Source organism: Ambystoma mexicanum, chromosome 12, assembly GCF_040938575.1.
Source record: "Ambystoma mexicanum isolate Mex_15411 chromosome 12, UKY_AmexF1_1, whole genome shotgun sequence".
NCBI lineage: Eukaryota > Metazoa > Chordata > Amphibia > Caudata > Ambystomatidae > Ambystoma > Ambystoma mexicanum.
The window spans coordinates 281654747-281678787 of NC_090936.1; the positions used below are offsets into that span (position 1 = coordinate 281654747).

Here is a 24041-nt window from a genome sequence, read left to right on the forward strand (position 1 = left end):
CCAGGCACACGCAATCGGAGGGAGCGGACACGCTGGGAATTTTTCTTAAAGGTACAGGCACACAGAGCACGGAAGCAGGAACAAACTGTGCGCCTGGGCTGCAAAGACTACCAGCAACCAGTGGCACAAACAATAAATTCATTGGGATTGATACGCTGGGGGCCTGAGTTCTAATCCAACGTCCTGGAACTCCAGGACAAGCAACATTATTACACAGCAAAACACGAGCAGCCACGGCAGCCGGAACACACAGAAAATACATTTTTGCACGTCAGAGGAGCACAAGCCTCAAGCAAGGCAAACAATACGAATTTTGAAAGCAATGGCTGGAGAAAGGGCAAGAAGAGCGCAAGAATTTAGCGCATGGGCTAAAAAAGCGGAAAAAGAATATGGAGCACAGTGGGTGCTGGAGCTGATGCAGAAGGAGGAGAAGGCAAAGGCAATGTCGCCTTTGCTGCTAGAGGAGTCCAGCAGCGGTCAGGAGGATGTAGCATTACCGCAAGGCCAGAAGAGGGCAAGAGTAGTGGCAGGAAGGCCACAGGAGCAGCCGGAGGAGCCCAAAAAGAGGCAAAAGAAAACCAACAAAAAAGGTAAAGAAAAAATTAATAATAACATTGGGGACAAAATTGTTAAAATGTTGAAAGAATGCATCACGGTTCAGGGTAAGTCGCCCAGAACCCAGAAAGAAAAAGAGAAGAGGCACAACAAGCACAGGGCTGAACAATTGGTAGTGACATCTGAGGAGGAGGATAGTAGCGAGGACGAAGAAAGGGAGCACTTGCAGGCATGGGTGAAATGGAAGGGGATAATATGTAAAGATAAACAGAGAAAGGCTAGGATAGATGGGGCAGGTGACGGTCAGGGGACAGGTGGGCCAAGTCCAGCAGACAACGGGGTCCCCATTCCACAAGGGGAGGGTGCAAGGGGTTCCGCCAGGGTCCATTCCCCAGGGGGCGACCACCAGCCCACCGGTGACGCCGGCCGGGCTTACAAAGATAACAGTACAAGAACCAGCCACAGTTATGACAAAATATGGCAGGCTCACGGTCGGAAAAGATGCCCAAGGGTGTTCTATGAAGGCTCAGGCATGGTACATTAATGAAAAAGTGAAGGAAAAAATATGGAGAAAAGAATTTATAGATATCTTTTCGTTACTAGATGTCCAAAAGGGAGGGCAGAATGTATCATTCGAGGATATAAAGGAGGATGAGAAGGGCTTACTAAAAAGGGCACCAGTACCAAGGAATTTTGATAATTGGACGGCGGCTTTCCAAATAATGTCCACTATCATACTGCAAAAATACCCAGAAGACGGTTTATCACTGGTAACATACCAGCAGAGAGTCTTAAAGGTTTACAAAGCATTTGGGGGGGATGCATGGAAGGAATATGACCACGAATTTAGAAAAGAAATGGATTGCTTCCCAGACATAGGTTGGGATGAGGAGAACTTCAACCTGTACATATTCAATGTGCTAAAAGAAAAATGGGACGCCAGGGAACAGAGTAGTGCGGGAGGCTATCAAAGGAGGCAATATTGGCAAAACGATTTCAGAAATGATTACAAATATAATACCAGAAGATATGAGAACAATTATGACAGAGCAAGGGATCAGAGTTTTCGGAGCAGGCAATACAGCTCACAGAGAAGTTGGCAGAACAGCATACTACCAACAGCACAAGGGGGTGGTAGGGGAAGCAATGGGCCAACAAGGACAGAGGCAGCACAATGTCGAAACTTCGAGAATGGGGTACCATGTAGCTGGGGCAAGAAATGCAAATTCAGCCACAGATGCGAAAATTGTAGGGGTGAACATAGTACCACAAAATGTACCAGAGCAGCATCCAGCACGCACAGGGTGCTGGAAAAACGGAGTTAAGAAAAGTGATGAGAAAGGGGCCACGCCAGTTAAGATTGAAAGAATGGAGAGGTGGCTACAGGTTTTTCCAGACAGGGAAGTTGCAGAGACGATCAGGAGAGGCTTCCAGGAGGGTTTCAATATTCCATTTGAAGGGCAAGGGTCCCAGAATACCCCAAAAAACCTGAAATCCGCTTTAGAGAACAGAGAGTTAGTGGGCCAGAAAATCAAGAAAGAAGTAGAACTGGGGAGGATAGGGGGCCCATACAGATCCCCTCCATTTTTAGAATACATATGCTCACCATTGGGGCTGGTCCCAAAGAAGGAGGTAGGCGAATTCAGGCTGATTCACCACTTATCATACCCTCCAGGGGCATCGGTGAACAATGGCTTACCACAGGATGCAGTGTCAGTGTCTAATGCAGATTTTCAGGAAGCAGTACAGGTGGTCATGAAGGCAGGGGAGGGGGCATGGATGGCGAAGGCCGATATAAAGTCAGCATTTCGCCTGCTTCCAGTCAATAGGGAATCAGAGAGGTGGCTATGCATGCATTGGGAGGGCAAATATTTTGTCGATTAATGCCTACTAATGGGTTGCGCCATCTCGTGCGCATATTTTGAAAAAGTGAATTATTCTTACAATGGGCACTACAAAGGAGATGGAGGAGGCACAGGTAGTCCACTACCTGGACGATTTTTTATTTGTGGCACCACAGGATTCTGAACTGTGTAGGGCTACCTTGAATAAATTCATGGCATTGACAGAAGACTGGGGCTTCCCGCTGGCGGAAGAAAAAACAATGGGCCCAACACAAAGAATCCAATTTCTAGGTATAGAAATAGACTCACAAAGGGGAGTGTGCAGGATCCCGGAGGAAAAAGTGGCAGATCTACTGGGAACAATCAAAAGCCTAAAAGGGAGAAACAAGGCCACTGTGAAGGAATTGCAATCACTAGCAGGTAAACTAAACTTTGCTGGTAGGGTTATACCGCAAGGCAGGATATTCCAAAGAAGGATTGAACAGAGAACAAGAGGGGCCAAAGAGGGGCACCACAGAGTCAGAATTGGCGGGAGAATCAAGAAAGATTTGGAAGTATGGGGTGTATTCCTTAAATCATTCAATGGAGCAGTGATCTGGCGCTCACCAATAAACGAGGAGAACAAGAGGGTGTTATTTACAGATGCAGCTGGGGGATTTGGTTTTGGCGTAATATTGGGTACAGAATGGTGCGCAGAAAAGTGGCCAAAGGCATGGCAGGATGCAGCTTGGACGAGTAATATCACATTACTGGAGCTGTTTCCCATCTGGGTAGCACTGTGTGCATGGGAGGCAAAGCTAAATAGCAAAGAGCTAAATGTTTGGTCAGACAACAGGCAGTAGTGCATGTAATAAATAATGGAAGCGCATCATGCCCGCTGGTCTTGGAATTAATGAGGGCAATAACATTGGGTTGTCTGAATAATAATGTTGTCTTAAGGGCGAGGCATATCGCTGGAGAAGGAAATGTGGTCGCTGACGCCTTGTCTCGTTTCCAGTGGAGCAAGTTCAGAGAGCTGCGGCCAGATGCAAAAAAGATAAAAACGCCCACGCTACAGAAGGCATGGGTCCCATTAAAAGCAATGGAGGAAAAACGGTTAACTACAAGGTTGACACAGAAGAGGAGGTGCAAGGTCAAGTGATAGAAAGATTGGCCAGGAACGCTATAACATACAAAACTGGTGAGCAGTACAAGAAGCATGTAAATAATGTGTTAAAGGAAAGTGAGTTGCAAGAAGTGGGGGAGATTACAATCTCCAAAATGTGTGACTTCCTGGAGAAAGCATTTGCACAGGGGAAAAGAAAAAGCTGGGAAGCAGCGCATTTGGTCGCAGTCGCATATACCTCTAAGGTGGCCGGGGTGACAGACCCAACAGTTAGCCCACGAATAAAATATGCAATGAAGGGTTGGGCAAAATTGGAGGGAAAGACAGCAGGAGACCCCTGAATTTTGGAAAAGTGGTTAAACTGTTACATTTGTTGCATAGTATGTGTAGCGACAGTTATGAGACAATGCTGTTCAGGGCGGCGTTTGCACTAGCATATTATGGGGCTTTTAGGATTGGGGAACTGGTAGCGCGCAACACAGTTGCAGGGGACGGGCTAGCAAGAGGCGACGTCAGCATAGGGTCCAAAGGCATGTTGATAATACTGAGGAAGTCAAAAACATACCAGATGGGGAAAGGTAGAACAATAGAGCTGAATTACATTAAGGATAGGAAGCATTGTCCCAGGTGCATCACGCAGAAATGTATCGAGGTACGGCCGGAAGTCGGGGGACAGCTACTGATACACAGGGACGGCAGGGCGCTCAGCAGCTATCAGTTCCAAGCAGTGCTAAAGAAACCTATAGCTGAAGCAGGGTGGGATGCAGCGGAGTTTGGGACCCACTCTTTTAGAATAGGGGCAGCCACGTCGGCATGGGCAGGAGGCCTGTGAGCGAAAGGCGTAAAGAAAATTGGGGGGTGGAGGTCACAATGCTTCAAAAGATATGTAAGAGAAAATTTGATATGATTCCTCTCCCATCCACCCATGCAGATACGAGCCCCTACAAGTCGGCATGGATAGTCGGCCATTCATTTGTGACACGGGCAGGCAGGTGGATCGAAGACTTCAAAGAGGGCCTGCATTTTAAAAAGACAATAACATCCTGGTGGGGCCTCCCAGGAATGCATTGGGAGGACATTCACGATCGGGTATCGGACCTGATCGGGTTTAGGGACCCACCGGAGTATCTGGTAATCCACCTTGGTGGTAATGACCTGGTCAAAACAAATAGGGGCGAACTGATGCGCAACATGTGCGAGCCCCTAAGGACTATAGCACACTGCTGGTGGAAATCCGAAATTTTTCTGTCTGAGATAATTACCCGCAGAGTCTGGTACGGGGCGCACAGGAGGCATGCCATCGAAGTTGCAAGGAAAAAGCTCAACAAGGCGATAGAAAGGTACTGTAGGAGTATGGAGCTCCAGTTTATAAAGCATGGCTTGTCGCAGAACAACCCAGAGATGTTCCACCAGGACGGGGTACACCTATCTAGCAAAGGGATGGGAATTTTTACAGATAACATTTTTAGAGCCTTAGCAGAGCGAGGATGCAGATAGGGACGCTTTTTGGGGGGACCTGAACGGCCGAGGCGACACCCACTCAGGTGTGGCGGCACGTGTCCAGGAACGGATGCCCCAGGATAACTAAGACTAGCCAAGGAGAAGGCTGGGTATCTACACCCCCTGGACACGAAGTGCCCAAAAGCGAGTTGGTGTTATTTTTGGTTGTTATGATTATTGGTTGGTGTTATTTTCTGTAGAAAATAAACAAGCCTACGGCCTATAATTTTTCCACAAACAAAAACCCTGTCTGTATTATTATTTCTTTATCAGGGGTACTAGGGTCTAGGAATTAGAGCGAAGGGGAGCCCACACTACTCAGCCTATGTACATGTGGATGGGGCTCTGGCTGCTCTCGTACTGCAGGCACAGAGCACTCCCAGGTCCCAACCTGGGCAGTCAGGTCTTCACTTTCACCGCCGGCGACCCAGGTTTTTCCGTTGCATTGGTCCGACCTCGGACCACGTTTCAACTTTAGCTCCAACATGGACCTGCTGCACCTCCAGTGCCCTCGGCCCAGTCCTACTTCAGTGGAGGCTGCCAGCACAACAGACTGCTTCCCATTCTGCTTGCTACAGCAAGCAGCCCTTGTGCAGTCTTTCCACTCTCCAACGCAGAGCAACTTCATCTCACCGCCCGCCTAGACCGGGATCTTCATGAGGGCTCGGGCTGGCGGCCAGCTGGAGACTTCTATTGGAGTTCTGTTGCCGCGGGGAGTGTAGGAGGGGAGGCAGGCACTTACCTCCCTCTCTCCTTGCTTTGTGTCCCCAGGCACGACACCGGGCTGCGGCCGCTCCATTTCTTCTTGTGGCTGCGGCCGCTTGATGCTGCATTCACATCACAGCACCAGATGCCGCAGGCTGACCCTCCCCTGACCGAACGAGCACCATCTTCACAGAGGTCCGCGGCCAGGGAGGGTCCGCCAGCAGAGCCCTGGTCTCCCCTCTTTGTTTGGGCTGCTCCCTTTCTCCACCACAGGAAGGTGGCGGGCACTCTCCTCCATCTTCCCCACGGCACATTGCTGCCTCCGTCGGGGTGGGGGTTGGCGCCCCACTTCGTTCTTTTTCTTTCCCCTGTTGGGGAAAAGGCAGCATACCTCTCTCTCCCCAGGCAGAGGTGATACATCTCCTGCGTCAGCTGCAGCACCATAATTCAATTAACGGCAGAAAACACAAAGGGGGGGGCCGTGTGAAAACTCCCACCCCGGCCGGAGGAGCACCCTGCTCAGAGGCCTGCGGCCGGGGACAATCGCTGGCGGTGCTCCCCTTTTCTTTGTCGCCATCCCAGCTGGGATGGATGCCGCTCCTCCTCCCTCAGTGGCAGCGATGGATGCCACATGCAGCTCACAAACAAAGGGAGACAAACTCTGGAACTGCAGGAACAACATAACCCTGCAGGGTTTGTCCTCATCACCATTGTTGTGGGGGGCCTGCCACAGACATCCGGCAGGCCCCCATAGTGCTATAACCAATGAGCACACGACAGGCCCAATGCCTGTGGGGGTTGGGGCCTGCCCTGGACATCCGGCAGGCCCCATGGTGCTACAGGACGCCAGCACCATTGGGGTTGGGGGCACAGCCAGCAGGCCTCTGCCACCATGCTGGCACGAGTGTCCCCCGGCATCAGGGCATGGAGGCCTGTGCCGCCACGTGCGTGCCTGCAGCCTACATGAAATACGACACAGACTCAGACGCTCTTCTTCTGGAGTCTGCAGCCACTCTGTGCACGTCCAGCGCTTCTTCTTCTTACTGATTGATTTTTATCCATCAGCTGTGATTTTGGATACGGAGGCTTGAGCCTCATTACGCCATCTTCTCGAGTCGAGTATGTAGTCGTGGGTTAGTATTCTTGGTCTGTGTGGTCTTGTCACAGTAGGGCTGGTTTCACAGGGTCTTCGCCGTGTTGGGCCGCTGGTAGCGGTCGAAGGGGTTTGCACTGGTGGCAGTGAGTCTTCTGATCAGAGGGTTTGTTCGGGTTCTGATCTAGTCGTTGGCAGTCGTTGGCAGAAGTTCTTACTCAGCTTTGTTCACGTGTCTGCAGATCCCCCTTTTATTAACTTGGACCATGACAGAGTCATGGCCCGTGTTAAAAGCGCAATACACAAGGGGAGGGATACGTTCCCTTAAAGGGGCAACACTCGTGGGAGGGTCACACACCACACTAGCTAGCAAGCAACAGGGTGTTGTACAAGAAAGCAATACAGAGGGAGAACGACGCTGAGAAATGGAGAGAGGGAGGCCAATTAAGAGTGTTCATGCCATGGGGCCAGGTTCACATATAGATAGCGCTCCAGAACTCTTTGTTGGGCCTGCTTGCATATATTCTAATTCTGGCAGGGCCCTTTCTGTCCTTTCACCCTTACACACTCGTTACCATTGATACTTTTTAGCAGTGTAATAGTAGGATGCTATTCATAATGCAATCAAGGTAGCTTATAAATGCTCAGACGTTCGCAGAGTCGCGGTGCTGCACAAAAGAAAACACTACAACTGAATACAAATGTCTACATTCATTTTTGGTGCCCACTTCCCTTGGCGCACATGAATACAAGGCCGGCTCGCCCTGTAGAGACATTCTGGCAACAACACTCAGACTCAGACGCGCTATCTTTGCATCATTGAGTGGTTCACCACCTATGATCCCCCCACTCCCCCCTCTCCGGGATATGCATCGAGCGCAGAGAGTAACTGTAGGAACATGTAGTTGTTTTGTAATCTGTTCTAGTCTAGCTGCCTGTGATGTGTCGTCCATCAAGGGCTCTGAAGGCCGGCAGAGACGGGCCTGGACAGTGTTGGCGGGATGGCCATTATGAGGCGTGACACTGAGTAGTTGGCCATTTTTCGACTGCGACGCGACTTTCCTGCCCAGCGCTGTTGCTGCCAATTCAAGACTCACTTGTTCATGCTCCCACCAATGAAGCGTCCTGTCATCTTGACAAGTAGCTTCACTTTATTTTCATTCTTTTACTAATCAGCTCGGACGCCTTCTGGAGTGGCTACTATTTCGCATGACATAACCGGTGGTATTGATTTAACTTTGACGCACGCTTGAATTGAAGACGTAAAGGTTAAACGCTCTCCAACACTCTGCTATGTCCACTGCAATCTATACATTGCCACGGTTTCACTGTGCGCCTCTCATGGCTATGTCACGATCAATGAAGGATAGGTTTAAAGTCATACAGCTTTGCGAAGGAGTAACACTTGACAGATGGAATGCACAAACCTTATCAACAGGTTTTCAGTGATACAAAAGGCGCTGAGGCGAAGGAGAGCACTCTCTGCTGGCGATGGCGGTGTTCTTCTTGCCGCATCATTGTGGCTCATTGCTTGATTCGGCATTCCATGGCAAATAAGGAAAGTGCCATTCCTTGAGGGAACAACACTTTTCTTATTTGCTCCATATTATGTGCCTCTATATAGCTACATGATATCAAGCAAATGGAACATCAAGCAAATGACAAAAATGCTGGTTCATCAAGGAATTACACTTTTCTTTTCAGTTCAGGCTATTAGCTTGCGTCAAGCCGAAATTATTGCATTAGAGTACAGAAAGTGAAAAATGGCACATGAGGAGTGACACAAAGCGTGAAGGTGTTGTTTAGCTATTTACCCACCCATTGACTGCCTATGGCCATGCTAATCCCTATGGCAATTCCAACCTAGTTCCTGCCCCTCCCCACCCAAAACCCCTCCTCATGGGAACTCTTTGAGTGCAAAGTTTGATGACAACATTTGATTAAAACAAGCTCAACGTGCCTGCAAGTGTTTTTTGCCTTCAACCACTCGATTTATAAGCACCATTTTGCCCCTGCTACCGTCAATGGCCAGTTAATACCACTACGCCTGTTCCATGGCAAGTGCCTTTCCCATGCCTACACTAAAGCCCAAAGTGATGTCTTTGCCAATGCTTGTTTTAAATGGAGCTCAGATTTGATCACCGAGGCGGAAAAGTGGTAAAACATCTGGACAGTTGCTTTCTGGAAGCGGAAATATTGGGGCTATTTCCGGTGGAGTTTAATTTATCCTTCAGATTGAGATACTCATGGCCCAATACTGAGCTTGATGTAAAATAAGAAACGAGTAATTCCTTGATAGACTGACACTTTTCCTATTTGCTCCATTGTGACAGAATGCCATCTGGCGCAGTTGTGTAAGCCCTGGCTTTTTTTATTTTAGTAATATAAAATGAGGAGGGTAATCCTGTTTCTGAAAGGGGAGTCTGCTAATCAGACCTCCCACCCCCCACACCCCATCAATAAAGCTTCACACTAAAAGCAAAGTACATATCTGTGTCTTTGCTACACTAATGTTATGGTACCTACATCACCTGCTCTTCAGTTGCACAGGGCAGGATCAAAGGTCACATGTGCATCCCTGACAGCTGCTTTGATCCAAAGTCACTGCAGTCAGAGGTGGAACTTTAACCTTTGCACCTCTGATTCAAAATGGTACAAAATTATTGCCTTATACATCTGGTGGCATGTTAGTATCTATGAATAAACCATATTGGGTTATGGTATAGTGACTGATAAGAGAATTGTATGATATCAAATTGGTGTGGCTTTAACAAGTGTCAGCTCTGTGAGCCAGGTGAGCTATGTAAGGGCAATGTGTATTTATGGCAGCCTGGCTGTCTGCAATGCTCCCAGAGAGACATAGATGTGGCAGTGTCTTCCATTGATTCCCCAACAGGAACAGTAACACCTCCCATCAGGCCTCAGGAGATTTCACTAGGAGATCTCATAGGAACCCTGATTCAATGGGGCACTCACATAACAAAGTATAGCTTCACACTAGGGCCTTTGAAGTTGCGGGCACGGGAAGAAGGCAAAATGCGTGCAGCTAGAGAGGGAAAAGGGGACTTGAGTAACCAGTTCACCATCATGCTTTTCTGTGGGGCCCTCTTTACTACATTTCCTGTGGAACAAAGCACTGTGGGTATATGCACGAAGGCCAGTATTACTTGTTACAGCACCAGGGTTTGGACCCATTGTAGCAAATCTCCAGTGACGATTCCCTACTACTCCTTCCTTGGGAACCAGCAAATAATACATCTCTGGAGCTGAGCTTAGAGGGCTGTCCATTACCAACTCCTCTTCTATAGTGGTGAAGACAGGTGCTGTCCAAGGCTGATGAAAGCTCTGCTCTCTAACCATACCCAGGGCACCTTGGGGGTGAACTGCTGTTGGTAAAGGCCTGCCACTCTGGCAGATGCACTGGAAAGGTGCACTTCACTGGAGATGAAGGCACCCATGCAGGTTCTAGTCTAACTCACTGGACTAGGAAAGTAGAGTAAACAAGGACTTGCATTATCCTGGAGCCCCTGCACTGAGACTCACAAAAACCAGAAGCCGAAGAGCAGCTAGAATCCTGTTCACACAGCTTTGAACCAACCTCAAACCACGTTCATTGCCCTTCGAGCGACAGAACCCGCAGTGCAGCTTTTGTCTCTCTTTCACATCTTTTTACCTCTGCGTGTAACCTTTCAACCAGCTCGACCCTGCATTTGCAGTCAGCGCTCAGCACCACCTCGGATCAAACACCAGCTCCCTTATGGAGAAGCCTTCGACTCTCTGCTTCTTCAAGCACCACATCGAAACAACAGGACTTTGCCTCGACCTGGCTTGAACCGCTTTAAGCCATCATGACATATATCGACTCCACCCGGTAACATCATCTCAAACAGACTCGACTACTGACCCAAGACAGTTGGACCCTTCGAACTGCATCTCTTTGAATGCTGCATCAAGTGCACAGAGCCCTTTGTCAAAGCAGACTGATTGATGACTCGTTGCCTGGATCTACTCGACCAGCCACATTTAGAGCCAGGTTTGACCACAAGCGCAGCATAGAGAAACCCAGTTCGATGCTGTCGAAGAACCCAAGATCAAGAACAAGGTACTGTTAAGAAGCTCTGCCCCCTGGTACACTTTATGGGAACATAGTGGCTTGTAAGTCACTTTTAGCATCTTTTCTTGGAAAAGACATACACTTTAAAGTGGCATTTCTGCAATTCCTTGCCTCATCACTCCTGCTCAATGAACTAGAGTACTGTTTTCTACAAGGTCTTCATTCTACGTGTTTTTTCACAGGGGTGAGTTTTTGTTTCTCTAGTTATTGATTGTTTAATTAAAGTTTATATATTTTTCTATAGACCTTGATTGGACAGTCTTTTATTTTTGACTCTTTGTACTGTTGCTGTTTGGGTTGCTGCCGTGATTACTTGACACCACTCCTAAGAGTATAGCATGACTTCGGCCCATGCTACCCAAAAGGCAAAGGAGGTTTGCCTATTGGACTGTGTCCGTTTAGCCTTTATGATTGGGATCCCTGCTGGTTTAGCAGTAGTGTGGGGCTGAGTAGGCGGTTCGGGCACTACTTATACTCTCTACTCGATTCTGATCTATAGTGATTTTGTCACATACATATTATATTATGTGCCTATGTTTATATATACATACAGAACATGGAGCAAATAAGAAAAAAAACGTTGTTACATCACAGAATGACACTTCTTCAAATTATTTTGTTGACAATGTCTCTTTTATGTCCCCCTTAGAGACACGCAGTCGACATTCAAATCCAATCTCCATATCTGAAGCAGCGGCCATGTTTCTAAGCTCCCTGAGAAAAGCACAAGAGGATGGTAATTGCATTATTTCTGTATAGTCATGACTTTCATTGCGAGATAAAGGTCATGCAGACTTATACTTGGAATGTCGTGAGCATGTGTCGGTGCTTGAGAAGTCTATGCCTGTGCATCTTGTAAAATTGTATGTTTGGGCATGTTGGTGGCTTACTAGTCGAGCAGCTCGATAAGAGATGTCTTGAAATGCTACATGGGTGAGTTTTTAATAGTGCACTTAGAATCTGAAGGGTGCCCCAGAGATGCACAGTGGAAAGCTATCTTTATCAAGAAGTCTACCCTTTTGAAGGTGTATGTTTATGTGTGTATCTGTCTTTTTGTGTATGTTTTCTGGGAAAGGGGAGTACAGGGGTGGGGTGGGCAGGTGCACAGGATTACGAACGACGCATTGGAAGGAGCTCAGTGGACGCACACATCTCCATCACACCCAAAGGGCTGGGACCACGAGTGGAAGATTCATCGGGCGAGGGCACTGGGTGGGGAAGGCATTCTGTTTTGAGAAGAACCACTGAGCTAAGTAAATGTTAATTGGGGCTCTCATTACGGGTTTCGCTGGGTGTGATGAAGAGAGCCAGAGCGGGCAAAGGGGGCACTAGTTTGGGTGGAGGGATCACTAGGAGGCTTGTAAGGAACACTAGGAGAGTTATAGGAGCTCTATAATGGCCTGTCAGAGAGCCCTTCGTGGCCTGGAGGGGTTATGCAACGAAGAAGGAGCACTATGACCCAAAGCAGCATTGGGGTCGCCAAGGAGCAATAGGGACAACCATAGGAGTAGTGGATGCTTGAAGGAGCACACTAAGGGTGGTGAAAAGAGCCCTGGGCAGAGGGGTAGTGGTGTAGGGCTGCTGGGGGAGGCAGGCAAGGAATACAAGGATGTGAGTACCATTGGGAATCAAGGAAGGCAACAGAGCGTTGGGTGGCAACAGCAACATGGGCCTCATGAGTCACTACTGCGATACATCCTGCAGCTTCTCCACTTGTGGCTGGTAATTCACTCCTCCCCCACTCCTCCCTACACCCTGAGGTGCTGCTTTCCCCAGAATAACTGCTGCACAAAGAGTGTCACTGCCAGTAGCAGCGTACTGCGCATGGAGAACAGTAGAAGCTTAGCCATTACTCACTGAGATGGATGGATAGGACGGAGTGCTCAGTGTAAATATAAGAGCACAAAGGAAATGGAACACTCACATGGGACATTCTTTCTGCCTCGTTCCCCTTTCCAAATGGTCCTTGCTGCTGTAAGATGCCAAAGTATAATGGACCAAACAAGATTACTGTATACTTTGTTTAACACCTGATTGACATCCTTAACTTCTCTCACTTCCATCTCATGGACTCGTCCCCCTATCTCCTCCTTAGTCTCTGTCACCATCTCCTCCACTCATCTTGCCACCTTCTGCTTAATTCCTCTTACCTCCTTCTCCGCTCCGCCACTTCATACACAATGCCACTTTCACTTCTCAACCTCGTAGGTCTCTATCGCTCTCTGCGGAGCTTCCTGGTTCTCTTTCGCTCACCACAGAATTCTGGGTTTCTCTCTATGTAGCCTCTGGTACCCTTTCTGTGTCCAGTCCACTGAGTCTCTCAACCAGTTTCCTATCTCGTCTTTTCCCCAGCCTCTGGGCCTGGCTCTCACAAGCCTCCTCTATCTACTTTCCACCAGCCTTGTATATCTCTCTTCCCACAGCCTCCGGTGTCTGCACCTCTCCAGCCTCCTGGGTCTACTCCCGCCCTTCTCGGTTTCTCCATCAGCCTTCTATTTCCTTCCTTACCCCCAAACTCCTGGGTTCCTCTTTGCCCAGCCTCCTGGTTTTCTTCTTTCACCCCTTCCTCCTGCTCTAGTGCCCTCTGCACTCTTTGCCAGCCATCTCCAAATAAGTTCCTTTCCCAGAATCTCACTGCCTTCTGCCACAGGCCGTTTCTTTTACAGGGCCATCCCCCAAACCACCAGTCTCTCTTTATACTGAGGCAACTCAGAATGTTTCTCTATGCAGCTGGAATAGGAATTGGCTGATGGGCCCCAACCCAGAGGATGGTTTAGAAATCTGATGTGGGACTTTGGGTTGGTTAGTTCCTCCCCATTGGCCGTCCTCTCTTTGATTGCTACTACAGTGCCCGCCTTAATGTTGACTCCTTAGCCAAATCGGTCATAGGTATATGACTGTGGAGACCTTGTGAGATGATTATTTTATTGCTTGAATTTCTCACCCTCGATCAGGCCCATCTTTCCCCACTGCAGTTTAATGTATGATTTCTGCCCCTGTACAAGGGGAGCCGAGTATGCAGGTGCTGCCGGCTCTGCTGGACCGCACCCCCATAATTCCTTTAAAGGGACAGGAGGTTCTAAAATTGCAGTGTGATAAGCAACAGCCTCCCGTTCGTGTCACGGTGCGGGTAGAGAGGGTATCCTCCCTACTTCACCTCTGGTTCCAGCATCACCTGGCTTTTGGCAGCACCTGGCACCCTTGGCAAACCCTCATCCTCCAGCAAGGTAGACATGGGAGTTATCGGAGCCCATATACCACAGAAATAAGTCCAGCCATCAGGCTAAACAGCACAATCTCATACAGTAGCTGGTTGTGCGCCAAATGCATAGCAACGACAACAGACACATACTCATAGCGTGCATGTAGAAGGATTATGTTAGGCTGAACTAACTGAACACCCACAAACATGATGAATAAAATATCTTTTTAGTGTGTGAGATGCTATATTCCTTATCTTAAAACCTCCACCTGCACTCTGCTGGTGGCTCTGATTTATCTGATTGCTTAGTTGTCACTTTCTAGAACAGCTTGTAGAGTTTTGGGAGAAAAGATGTTCTCTGGTTATATTCTTAGTTGTGCAAGGTAAATAGCACATATGATACTATGGCCAGTCAGGCATGCGCAGCTCATGCTTTCCAGTTTTTCTTTCTCCGTGCACTGGCACATGCAGTTCTGCTATTGCAGGGGTGTGCAACTTTTGTTTTTTCCAGATGTTTTGGACTGCAACTCCCATCAGTTGTAGACAGCACAGTAAATGGTGAGGAATCATGGAAGCGGTAGATCAAAACACCAAGAGAGCCAAAGGTTGCAGACCTGTGTACTATTGTAACGCGAATAGCAGAATTATGGACCGCCAAAAAAAATATAACATGGGACTGGATGAACTTCTCATGCCTGGCATAGGTGGACTGGAGAAATCTGTACAATAATAACAATAACCTCAAAAAAGGACTCATGCTGTGATTCCAGATGGTCTCTTAAAAATGCCATCCTGAATTACCACATTTTTGGGGTCATTTGAAAGAAAATGCTAATTGCATACAGGGGACCTAAGACGTTAGCATTTACTTGTTGTTTGGTCTCCTGCATGCAATTTTAAACATTGCCAAGCGTGGTGTGATAGGCAAGAGCAAAACCAGGCAAAATAGCCTTAACCTTTCCGTTTTACTCTCGTTTTTCTTAAAAAAAAGAAACCCTGCCTGCAAATTACACTTTGTATGCCTTGGTTTACCAATGAATTTCAATGGAATCCACCTGCTCATAAGATGGTGCTACTCTGAGATGGATTCCATAGAAATCCATTGGGTTTATGCCTGCATGAATGTCTTATTCAGACGTAAAACGTTGTGCTCCTCCAAGCTTTGCTGCCCTTCTACCCTTTGGAAGGGCACAGAAAGGAGTTGGGGTGCAAAGTGAAGGCGTAAAAGCATTAAGACTTCCTTTTTTACGAGTTTATTTTTAACTCAGCTGATTGCAACAGGACCCCTTTAGAGTTTGATGGATTGCGGTAAAAAGGCAGACATGAAATTACCACTAGTTTACTGCATTTCAAGCTATATTTATTGAACAGGTAATTGTCACAGATTGCTCAAAGAATGCACCAAGTATCAAAGACAGTTCAAGGGTGCTTATTAAAATTGTTGTGGGCCCCTAGGATCATCCATCTCTCTGGCATCCCCAAATTACCATGTCCCGTAATCCACGGTCCATAGCTCTTGGGTTAGTGCGGCCAACTAGTAATCTATGCTGTCTCATAGCTGGCTTGTTTTGAGAATGGGATTCGAAAAGTCGGCTATCTAAACTCCATCAGGGACTTACTACTAGCTGTCCCTACTCTTTCTGGTTGTTAATGTTCTAATGGAATTTTTTGAATTGTGCCTTGTACCTACTCAGTTGGATTTGGGTGGTCCAGTCATGACCACGCTCCCCTCTCCCTCCCTCTCTTAATACTTACTCTCCTCACCGACCAATCTTCTGTCCCTCAATGTGTCACTCCTCTTAGCTCTTGCCTCCACCCTTTGATGTTATTTCTCCTACCACTCTAATCTACAACTCTCCTCCTCCCACTACTACTCTCCTCCTCCAACTACTACTTTCCTCCCCACTACTGCTTGCCTCCCTCTAGTACTCTCTTCCTTACACTACTACTCTCCTGCCACCGCTACTATTCTCCTCCTCCCACTACTACATTGTTCCTCCTAGTACTACTCTCCTCCTGCCACAACTACTCACCTCATCCTACTTCTACTCTTACCACTCCTCCCACTCTCTACAACACAACTCTTCTTAAACGCACACAGGCACACCACACAGGCATTCAACACACTACTTTACCTAAGGCACTCACTATCTATACAGGCTCACCCACACCACAGAACCCATTTCACTCAATACATCAATACATCAATACCTCACCTTCTCAAATAATAGCCTCCAGACTCTGCCATGTCCTCCTTCTGGTCTCTTGGTCCAACTCCAATGCCGACCTCACCCGAACAACTGAGACCCTCATGCTCCCTGTCCTCTTTCTTATACTTCCCTTCTTTCTCCCATTGGCCAGATGTCCCTGACCAATCTATCTGCTCTAACCCTGCCCGGGCGGTGTTATAAAGTAGCAAAGGCATAAGAAGTGTTCGCCCCAGGCTACAGAAGTGCTTCTTGCGGAAATTCTCTTGCTTGGTCTGTCCATATTCTTGGATTTGTCTGCTGAGATATATAGGCAAGCAATCTTGTAAATTCTGGGAGGTACATATGAAATTCCTCCCCCAATATGTTAGAAGCAGAGTTAGCATCAGAAATTGTATGTGCATGCATTCTTGGACCATTAACAATTTCATGAGGAGTGAGATGATGCTCTCTTCCAGGTGACTTTCTCAAAGCAAAGAGAACAAGAAGTAAGCAGTACAACCATGTCTTAACAAGCGTCAATGTTAGCTTACCCAAGCACCATTTTAGTAAGCCATTCATTCTCTCAGCCACACCTTTGGATTGTGGTAGTAAATGGTACAAAGCTTGTGCCGTATTCCCAGAAGGGCAGTTATATGTCCTACTACTACTGAACCAGAATGCCTCTGTTCCGAATGTGGGTTGATACTCGAGGACCCATCAATAAAGATCATGTCCCCCCTCAATTACTTCTTCTTTTACTAGGGGGTTCCCTTTGTTCCTGTCCATACATGCCACATAATCATGTGTATAATCTCCTTACTCTATTGGTTCGGCAATACATTCAGCTGGGTTAACTGTCCTGCATCTTACAATTTATATTGCAGGGTTTGTTAGTATCATTTCATAACCTGAGGCTCTCTGAGTTGTCAACATTGATTTGGACCTTTCTAATACTGCAAACAATGCATGTTCCACTTACAAAATTACTGGGCATCCCATTATTATTGTTGATGTCTTTTCAATTGTGAATGCAGCTGCAGCAAGAGCCTGCTCACAAGGAACGTGTTCCTGCATCAGTGGGTCTAGTGATCCACTGTAATATGCCAGTGGCTTATGTCCCTCTTCTTTCTTTTGTGTCAGTACGGCTGTCATTTTAATGTCTGAGTGAGAAAGCAAATTAAACTTCTCTTTGTAATTGGGTGTGGTCAATATTGGTGCATGTGCCAGCTCATTTTTGAGCTCATGAAGATTTTCATGCATCTCATCTGTCCATTTGTATGTTGCTTTTGTTTACTGAGCTTCCTTAAGTGCCTGGAGGAGTGGCCTGGTGAATCTGGAGTAATCAAAGACCTGTGATCTGCAGCAATTGCATAGCCCCAGGAACTGTTGCATTTCATTCACTGTCTTAGGTCGAGTGTTTCATGTATTGCTTCAACCCTTTCTGATGTTATTATTCTCCCATCTGCTGATACAATCTGCCCTAGGTACACCACTTCTGTTTGACAATACTGTAATTTTTCTTTGTCAACTTTGTACCCCTTGTCAGCCAGCAATGTTAGTAGGGTCAGTGAATCCTTCCTGCACTCATCTTCTGTTGTGCTGCACACTAAAAGGACATCCACGTATTGTATTACTGTACTGGCTATTTGCAAGTTGCTCAAATCCATTAGTATTACCATGCTGAATATGCTGGGTCCCTCACAATACCCTGGAGGCATTCTTGTGTGTTCAAATCTGATCCCGCGATATGTAAACGCGGTGAGATACCTGGAGTCTGGATGCATGGCAATGGAGAAGAAAGTATTCTTCAAATCCACTACTGTGAAGTAATGTGCCTCTGTTGGGATGCTGCAGAAAATTGTCGCAGCATTTGGAACTAGCGCAAGTTCTGCTTCGATGATGTTAAAAGGATGGAGATCTTGTATTGCCTGGTGATGTAGATTCCTGTATGACACCTTGCTGACATAAGCCATGTAGTGTCTCATTTATGCCCTCATCTGCTTCACGTGAGAGAGGGTATTGCTTCACCCATAGCAGCAGTGCTCCTTCCTTTATCTTAATGCGCACTGCTCCAGACCCTTTGTATATTCCCATGTCATGGCGTCCTGTGGTCCATAAATTCTTTGGAACTTTTTCCAAATCCTCCTGCATGTATATTGTCTCTTTTTTTCACCAATTGTCATCTGGGGCACTGCTCTTCCCTTTATCTGTACTGGACAGGGTATGCTCAGCTGGAACACTATCCTTCGTATCTTCATATTTCGTAGCAAACAACTATGTGTCTGTTACTCCTGTCAGTGTTCGTATGGGATCGATACACAGTATTGATTGCCACTCCATGTTATCATCATCTGTAGAAACCAGCATAACCATGTCTTTTCTCACTACTATCTCCTCTAGGTATAGAAGTTTGAGTGTTTCTGATGTGATGGTTGAGGGGCAGTGAGGCCTGACTACAAATTAATTTAACAGTCAAAAGACCTTTCCATGTATCCCTGGGCCCATCCTAGCAATACCTGCACTCCAAACAAGAACATCTGTGTGTGTGGGGGTATCCCTCTCAATCTGCTGTGTGCATAGTATGCTTCTATCAACACCGCCACCCTGGCTGGGTACATCCCAGGTGTGGTGCACACCATCCCTTTTCTGAAAATGAAATTGTGGCTGCGTTCAATTTGCTGAACAAATCTCTTCATGATATGTTAGTAGGTGTGTCTTTTGAATACAATAATGGTTCTACAATATGTTTTGTCCCTATTGTCAGTGGTAAGTCTTTTGTTAGAGGCACTTCTTGGATGGTCCCTGAAAAGCCTTATGTGTCCAATTTCTTGTTCAATAATGGGAACACACCTTCTTTTATACACAATCTAGTAGTTCCATTATCTATTAGAAAGGAAAAGTCCCTCTGTCCTATTTGAACTGCTACCTCAGGCTCTTCTCCGGGTCTTCAGTTACTGCTAGGACAGGACACACTTGTACTTCCCGTGGGCACCCCCTATTGGGAAACTGTATTGATTGAAGATGTGAATGGATTTCCACCCACTGCTGTGACGCCCGTGTAATTGGGCACCTCATTTTGTCCGAATATTATCACCTTCTCTTGTGCGTGTGTCTGCCCTGGTGCCTCTGGTATGCTTATGGTACCCTGCATCTGCAAACGAGCTATCATTCCCCCTTGGGCTGGTTCTTGCCTCTTTGTCGGTACAACCTGTGTCTGTTTAGGTTGCATTAGCATCTGTTGCTGCAGTATCATTTGCGTCTGTTGAGGTTATGTGTATGTCTACAAATATTGATGCTGTGGCTGCACTGCTCCTTGCTGTCCTATTTGTTGAATTAGTGGGCATGTTCAGGCAAAGTGACCAACATTTCCACAGACAAAACAGTGTCCTCCAAACCGGGGCCCCATACCCCTACATCCAAATCCCCTTCCCCTTCCTGTCTGATATTGTCCCATGTATGTGTTTACTCCCTCTGCACGTGCAAACCCAGGTTGCTGTGCATTTACAAATCCAGGCTGCTGTTGCATCTGTTTTACTCCCCATTGTGGGTTATATGGTGCTTGTGTACATCTTCCTTGATGCACTAGCGCTGTTACTGGAAGCCTACACCCCCCCCCCCCTTGGGCCGGTGGAACGCTAACTGGTCCGTGAGCATTGCCCCTTCCATGCTTATTTTGGCCATTTTTTTCTGCAAAAGTTCATTTTCCGGTTTTTCCATGTTATCTACTGCCTCCTTGTCTTTTTCCTGTTTTCTTTTACAATAATGTACAATAGTCACCTGTATCTCGAGCCATCCTTTTGCTTCTATCCCTACCGCTTTTTCTAGGGAAGCCAGCAAATCTTGGGGAGCCCCTCACTACAATGTGATAGAATAAAGGCATTTTATCGTCCCATGATTGTTTATTCTCTTGTGTCCACATTTCCTGTATTGATTGGATGTATTCTGCAGGGTCCTCATCTGGCTTCATTTTACATGCTAATACTGATCCCATATCTGACATATCTGGATACAGTTCTCTCAGAGCTTTCTATACATGTGCTCGATTATTGTTAAAAGGTGCTCCATCATGTATGTTAGTGCTTAATTTTACCCCTGCATACCCTGCTTGCTGCCAAATCGTGTTACTTCGTTCCCCCACCAAAACTGCCAATAGACTCTTAATGTCCCCTATGGCCAATGGGATCCCTGCGGTCTCCTTCTCAAACACATATATCCTCTTGCTGGCCCCTGCCACTAGTGAAGGTAAACTGTAGACCAAATTATCTTTATCCATTTTCTGCCGGGCTACGTAATGTACTTCACATTTTGCCTTCTGTAGAAAGGGCAACTGGGTTTGTGCTCCCTTCTTAAGCCCCTGTCGTGGTCTTTTTGATACTGCCATCCTTGCTTTTCTGTTTCAAAGCCTATTTGCCCAGTTCCCTGTTTGCTCCTCTCTTTCTTCTTCTTCCCCTGCTTTCCTCCTCATTCCTCTACTCTCACAAGGGTAAAATTAGTCATCCTTAATGTCATTGTCTCTGCTGTCCTCCCGGTCCGATGCAGTGTTATCACCTTCTGTCATGTCAAGCTCATCCTCTTCCATGTCTTGTCCCCAGTTATCAGTTTAAATTTGTATGCGTCTTGCTGTCCATCCCCGCTGGTCCTTTCCCTTTCCCTACACATATGTTCAAGGGGTGAGTCCACATAATAGGATGACATTAATGCACCTTTTCCCCAATTTTTTAGAGTTTTAGACTACTCCTTCTCCCCCTTCTATTCTTAGCCCCCCCTTACTTATATCTCAAAAAACATTTACCCCTTCCTCACTCACACTCAATGTTATATTTATCGTCTTACTCATTCATGCTATTTAGTTCACACTTGCCTTCTCCTCAGGCCTACCCTTTCACACCACTTACACACAATGGCCCTTTCCACAGGCTCGTCCTGTAAATTTCCGTTAATACACAAACGGCCCTCACCACACACTGGCCAATTTAACAATAATGCCATATATTTATGCGCCTAGGGTTTGGTTGCTCCTCCGTCCGTTCAACCGTGCCCTGACCCCTGCACGTATTACACAGCTCCTACAATATTTACATATTAGTTGGGCTTTGGCTCTTCCGCGATTTCCACAGCCACAATAAACAGAAAGCACAATAACTTTAATTTTTTAACAACAAACAACTACAGTTTCAAAAAAACACAAATGCATATGCCCTTTCTCCTACTTTTCTCAACTTCAATGCTCCTCAACCCATAAAAAATTATGCAATTATACCAATTGCCTGCACTATGCGCAACTCTCATCTAACGAGGCCCGCCACTTACTACGCAACCCTCTGCTCTAACGCAGATTTGCCACTGGCCACTCGCTCCCTATCGGATAAGTGGATCTAAAACCTATGACTACAATGGCCAATTGCCCTCCACCTCTTGAGGGTGCATCGTATACACTATAAAAAGAATCCCTCCCCCTGCATGTTCATGCACGGTACACTCATGTATCCTTATTTGGAGATCTCGAGTCTTCTCACCCCGGGTTCTTCCTTTAAATGAGAGTACACCTTTCAGAGAGCAGGGAGCATTGTGACCAGGCAGACCTTTACGAAATCGGTGTCTGCATGGCCTCCTCATTGTTGAGCTCTTAGGACTGGTCTGCAAACGCTGTTGCGCACTCCTCTGGACGCATGGCTGGAATTCCACCAAAAATGGACAGCGGGTTGCCTCGGAACTCACCAATTAAAAATTACAAAGGTAATCCAAAAAAGGAGTGCACACCAGGCAAAAAGTAACACTATTTATTCTGGGCCCAGGCGCAGCTGGCAACACAAAAGTCACCTAGAATGCGCAACAGACCTGCATGAAATGCGCTGTCAAAGATACACCCCAAAAACAAGAACTTTTATAATCATATAAACTAATTAGAATCAAACTACATTGTAACATTAGGTTAGTCCTCCATGTACGGCTAATTGGTAGAGCTATGTCATTCCCCTGTAGTGGGACATACATTAACCTGAAATGATTGGATCCGGCAAACCTTGCCACACTACTCTCGACCAAACCACAATTCCCACATCATAGACCCAAAACATTGAGATATGTGATATGACAAGGGGGACTTTATTCATCTGCCACTGGGCATCTCCATCCGTTTCTCATGAGAGTGCAATTGATCATGACACTGGATGAGCCTTGAACCACTGACATTGATGGGGTTAGTAAATACCAACTTCAGGTGCCCTGCACCCTTATTCAAATCCTTAGGTTTGTAGTGTTGCGTGTGTGTGTGAAAGGAAACAAACTGTACAGCGCCTTTTCTGGTTTTATTTGTTGTATTATTTTTAGAACTCCCGTAGGAGGGCCATTTGTGAGACACGTGTTTTTGGCACAAACTTTGTCTTTTTCAAATCAGGGCAAAGCAATTGTTAGACAAATCACATTGTGTTGCTTTAAAAATAACAAAAATTACAAATGAACAAAACAATAGAACCCATGTTGGTAAAAAAGCACAATTCAATGTCACAGAGATGAGGGAATGGTGAAGGGTAGGGTAGAAAGGGTCAAGGAAAGAAAAGACAAAACACGGGACAGAAAAAGCAATATGTATATTAGCATCATTGCGCATTCGAATAAGGTGGTTTCAAGATGGACGCATTTGGACCACATGAGCAACTAAAGCAGGCAGCCTAGGAAGCAATGGCTTGACCCTTACTACCGTACTAACTTACTAACCACGTGTCTCACAAATGGCCCTCCTACTGGAGGTCAAAAAATAAAAATAAAAAAATAAAACTAGAAAAGGCGCTGTACAGTTTGTGGCCCAGTTCTTGTGTTAAAGTATTATTCATGTTGAACCACTGACAAGTTACCATTTTAATGTTGCATCTTAGGAACTCTTTGAACCTCTTCCCAGGCTCACATGTGCAAAGGGGCTATTTGAAACCGCCATGGGACATTTTAAAACAGTCAGTAGACCAGTTTCATAAACTAATATGCTGAATTGCAACATGATTGTACATTCAGTGCCTTCCCCTGGTACCCATGAGCTTCGCTTCCTGGCCTTGAAAGTATCAAGGACTGTTCCTTTCTTACCGCATGATCCTGGGAACGTGTAGTTTGCAATGTGCTTCCAGCATCTGCGGATACTAAGCAAGTTAATCAAATGTGAGTCCATTTCTATTATAAAATAAAGCTCTTAGGCCTGTTTACAGTGCCTCGTTCTAAGGTGAAGCTTGTATACTTACCTGTACCAAACACTTTGTTGCCTATATGTTATTTGCTTGAAACACAATTATTTAAGGCACTCTCCAGCCTGGTGCATAGAACTGGTTGGCTATCAACGAAGCACCCTCCCCTTTTACTGAGCTATTCCTGTAGCTGATAAGGTCGCAACTTTTTACTGCGCTGAACTTGCATTTTTACCACATTCTTTTGCAAGGAAGTGGAGCATGGGCCTCCAGAGTGAAGGAAGTAATCCTGTGGGATTTGCCTCACACACATTTTCAATCTATTTTCATTGGTCACACTAGGGGTTGGGTGTCCCAATTATCAAGTTCTGGTGTTTCTGCGTGTTGTGGCAAGCTGTGGTCCAGATCCTTAAATATGTCTTTGTGTTCAGTCCCCCATCTTAGTTGAAGAGCTTTCTTCCATGTTAACAGTCTATGAACTTCCAAAACAGGAATACCCATTCACGTATTGATTCCCTCTGTCAATGTGTTCCTCTTGTAACCTCTTGGAGGAGTAGCATTG

General features: G+C 46.5%; 1 protein-coding gene across 4 annotated transcripts in view; it reads left to right on the plus strand.

The window, feature by feature from the left end:
* SPX (spexin hormone) overlaps positions 1–24041 on the plus strand; it is a 317178-nt gene that overhangs the window by 287362 nt on the left and 5775 nt on the right. For 3 of the 4 annotated variants that reach the window (XM_069628440.1, XM_069628437.1, XM_069628438.1), the window contains one exon: positions 11566–11652. The exons of the other annotated variant lie outside the window; for it this stretch is intronic. In XM_069628440.1, coding sequence (XP_069484541.1) covers positions 11566–11652 — 87 coding nt within the window. The remainder of the gene's footprint in view (positions 1–11565; positions 11653–24041) is intronic. 4 annotated transcript variants of the gene reach the window in all.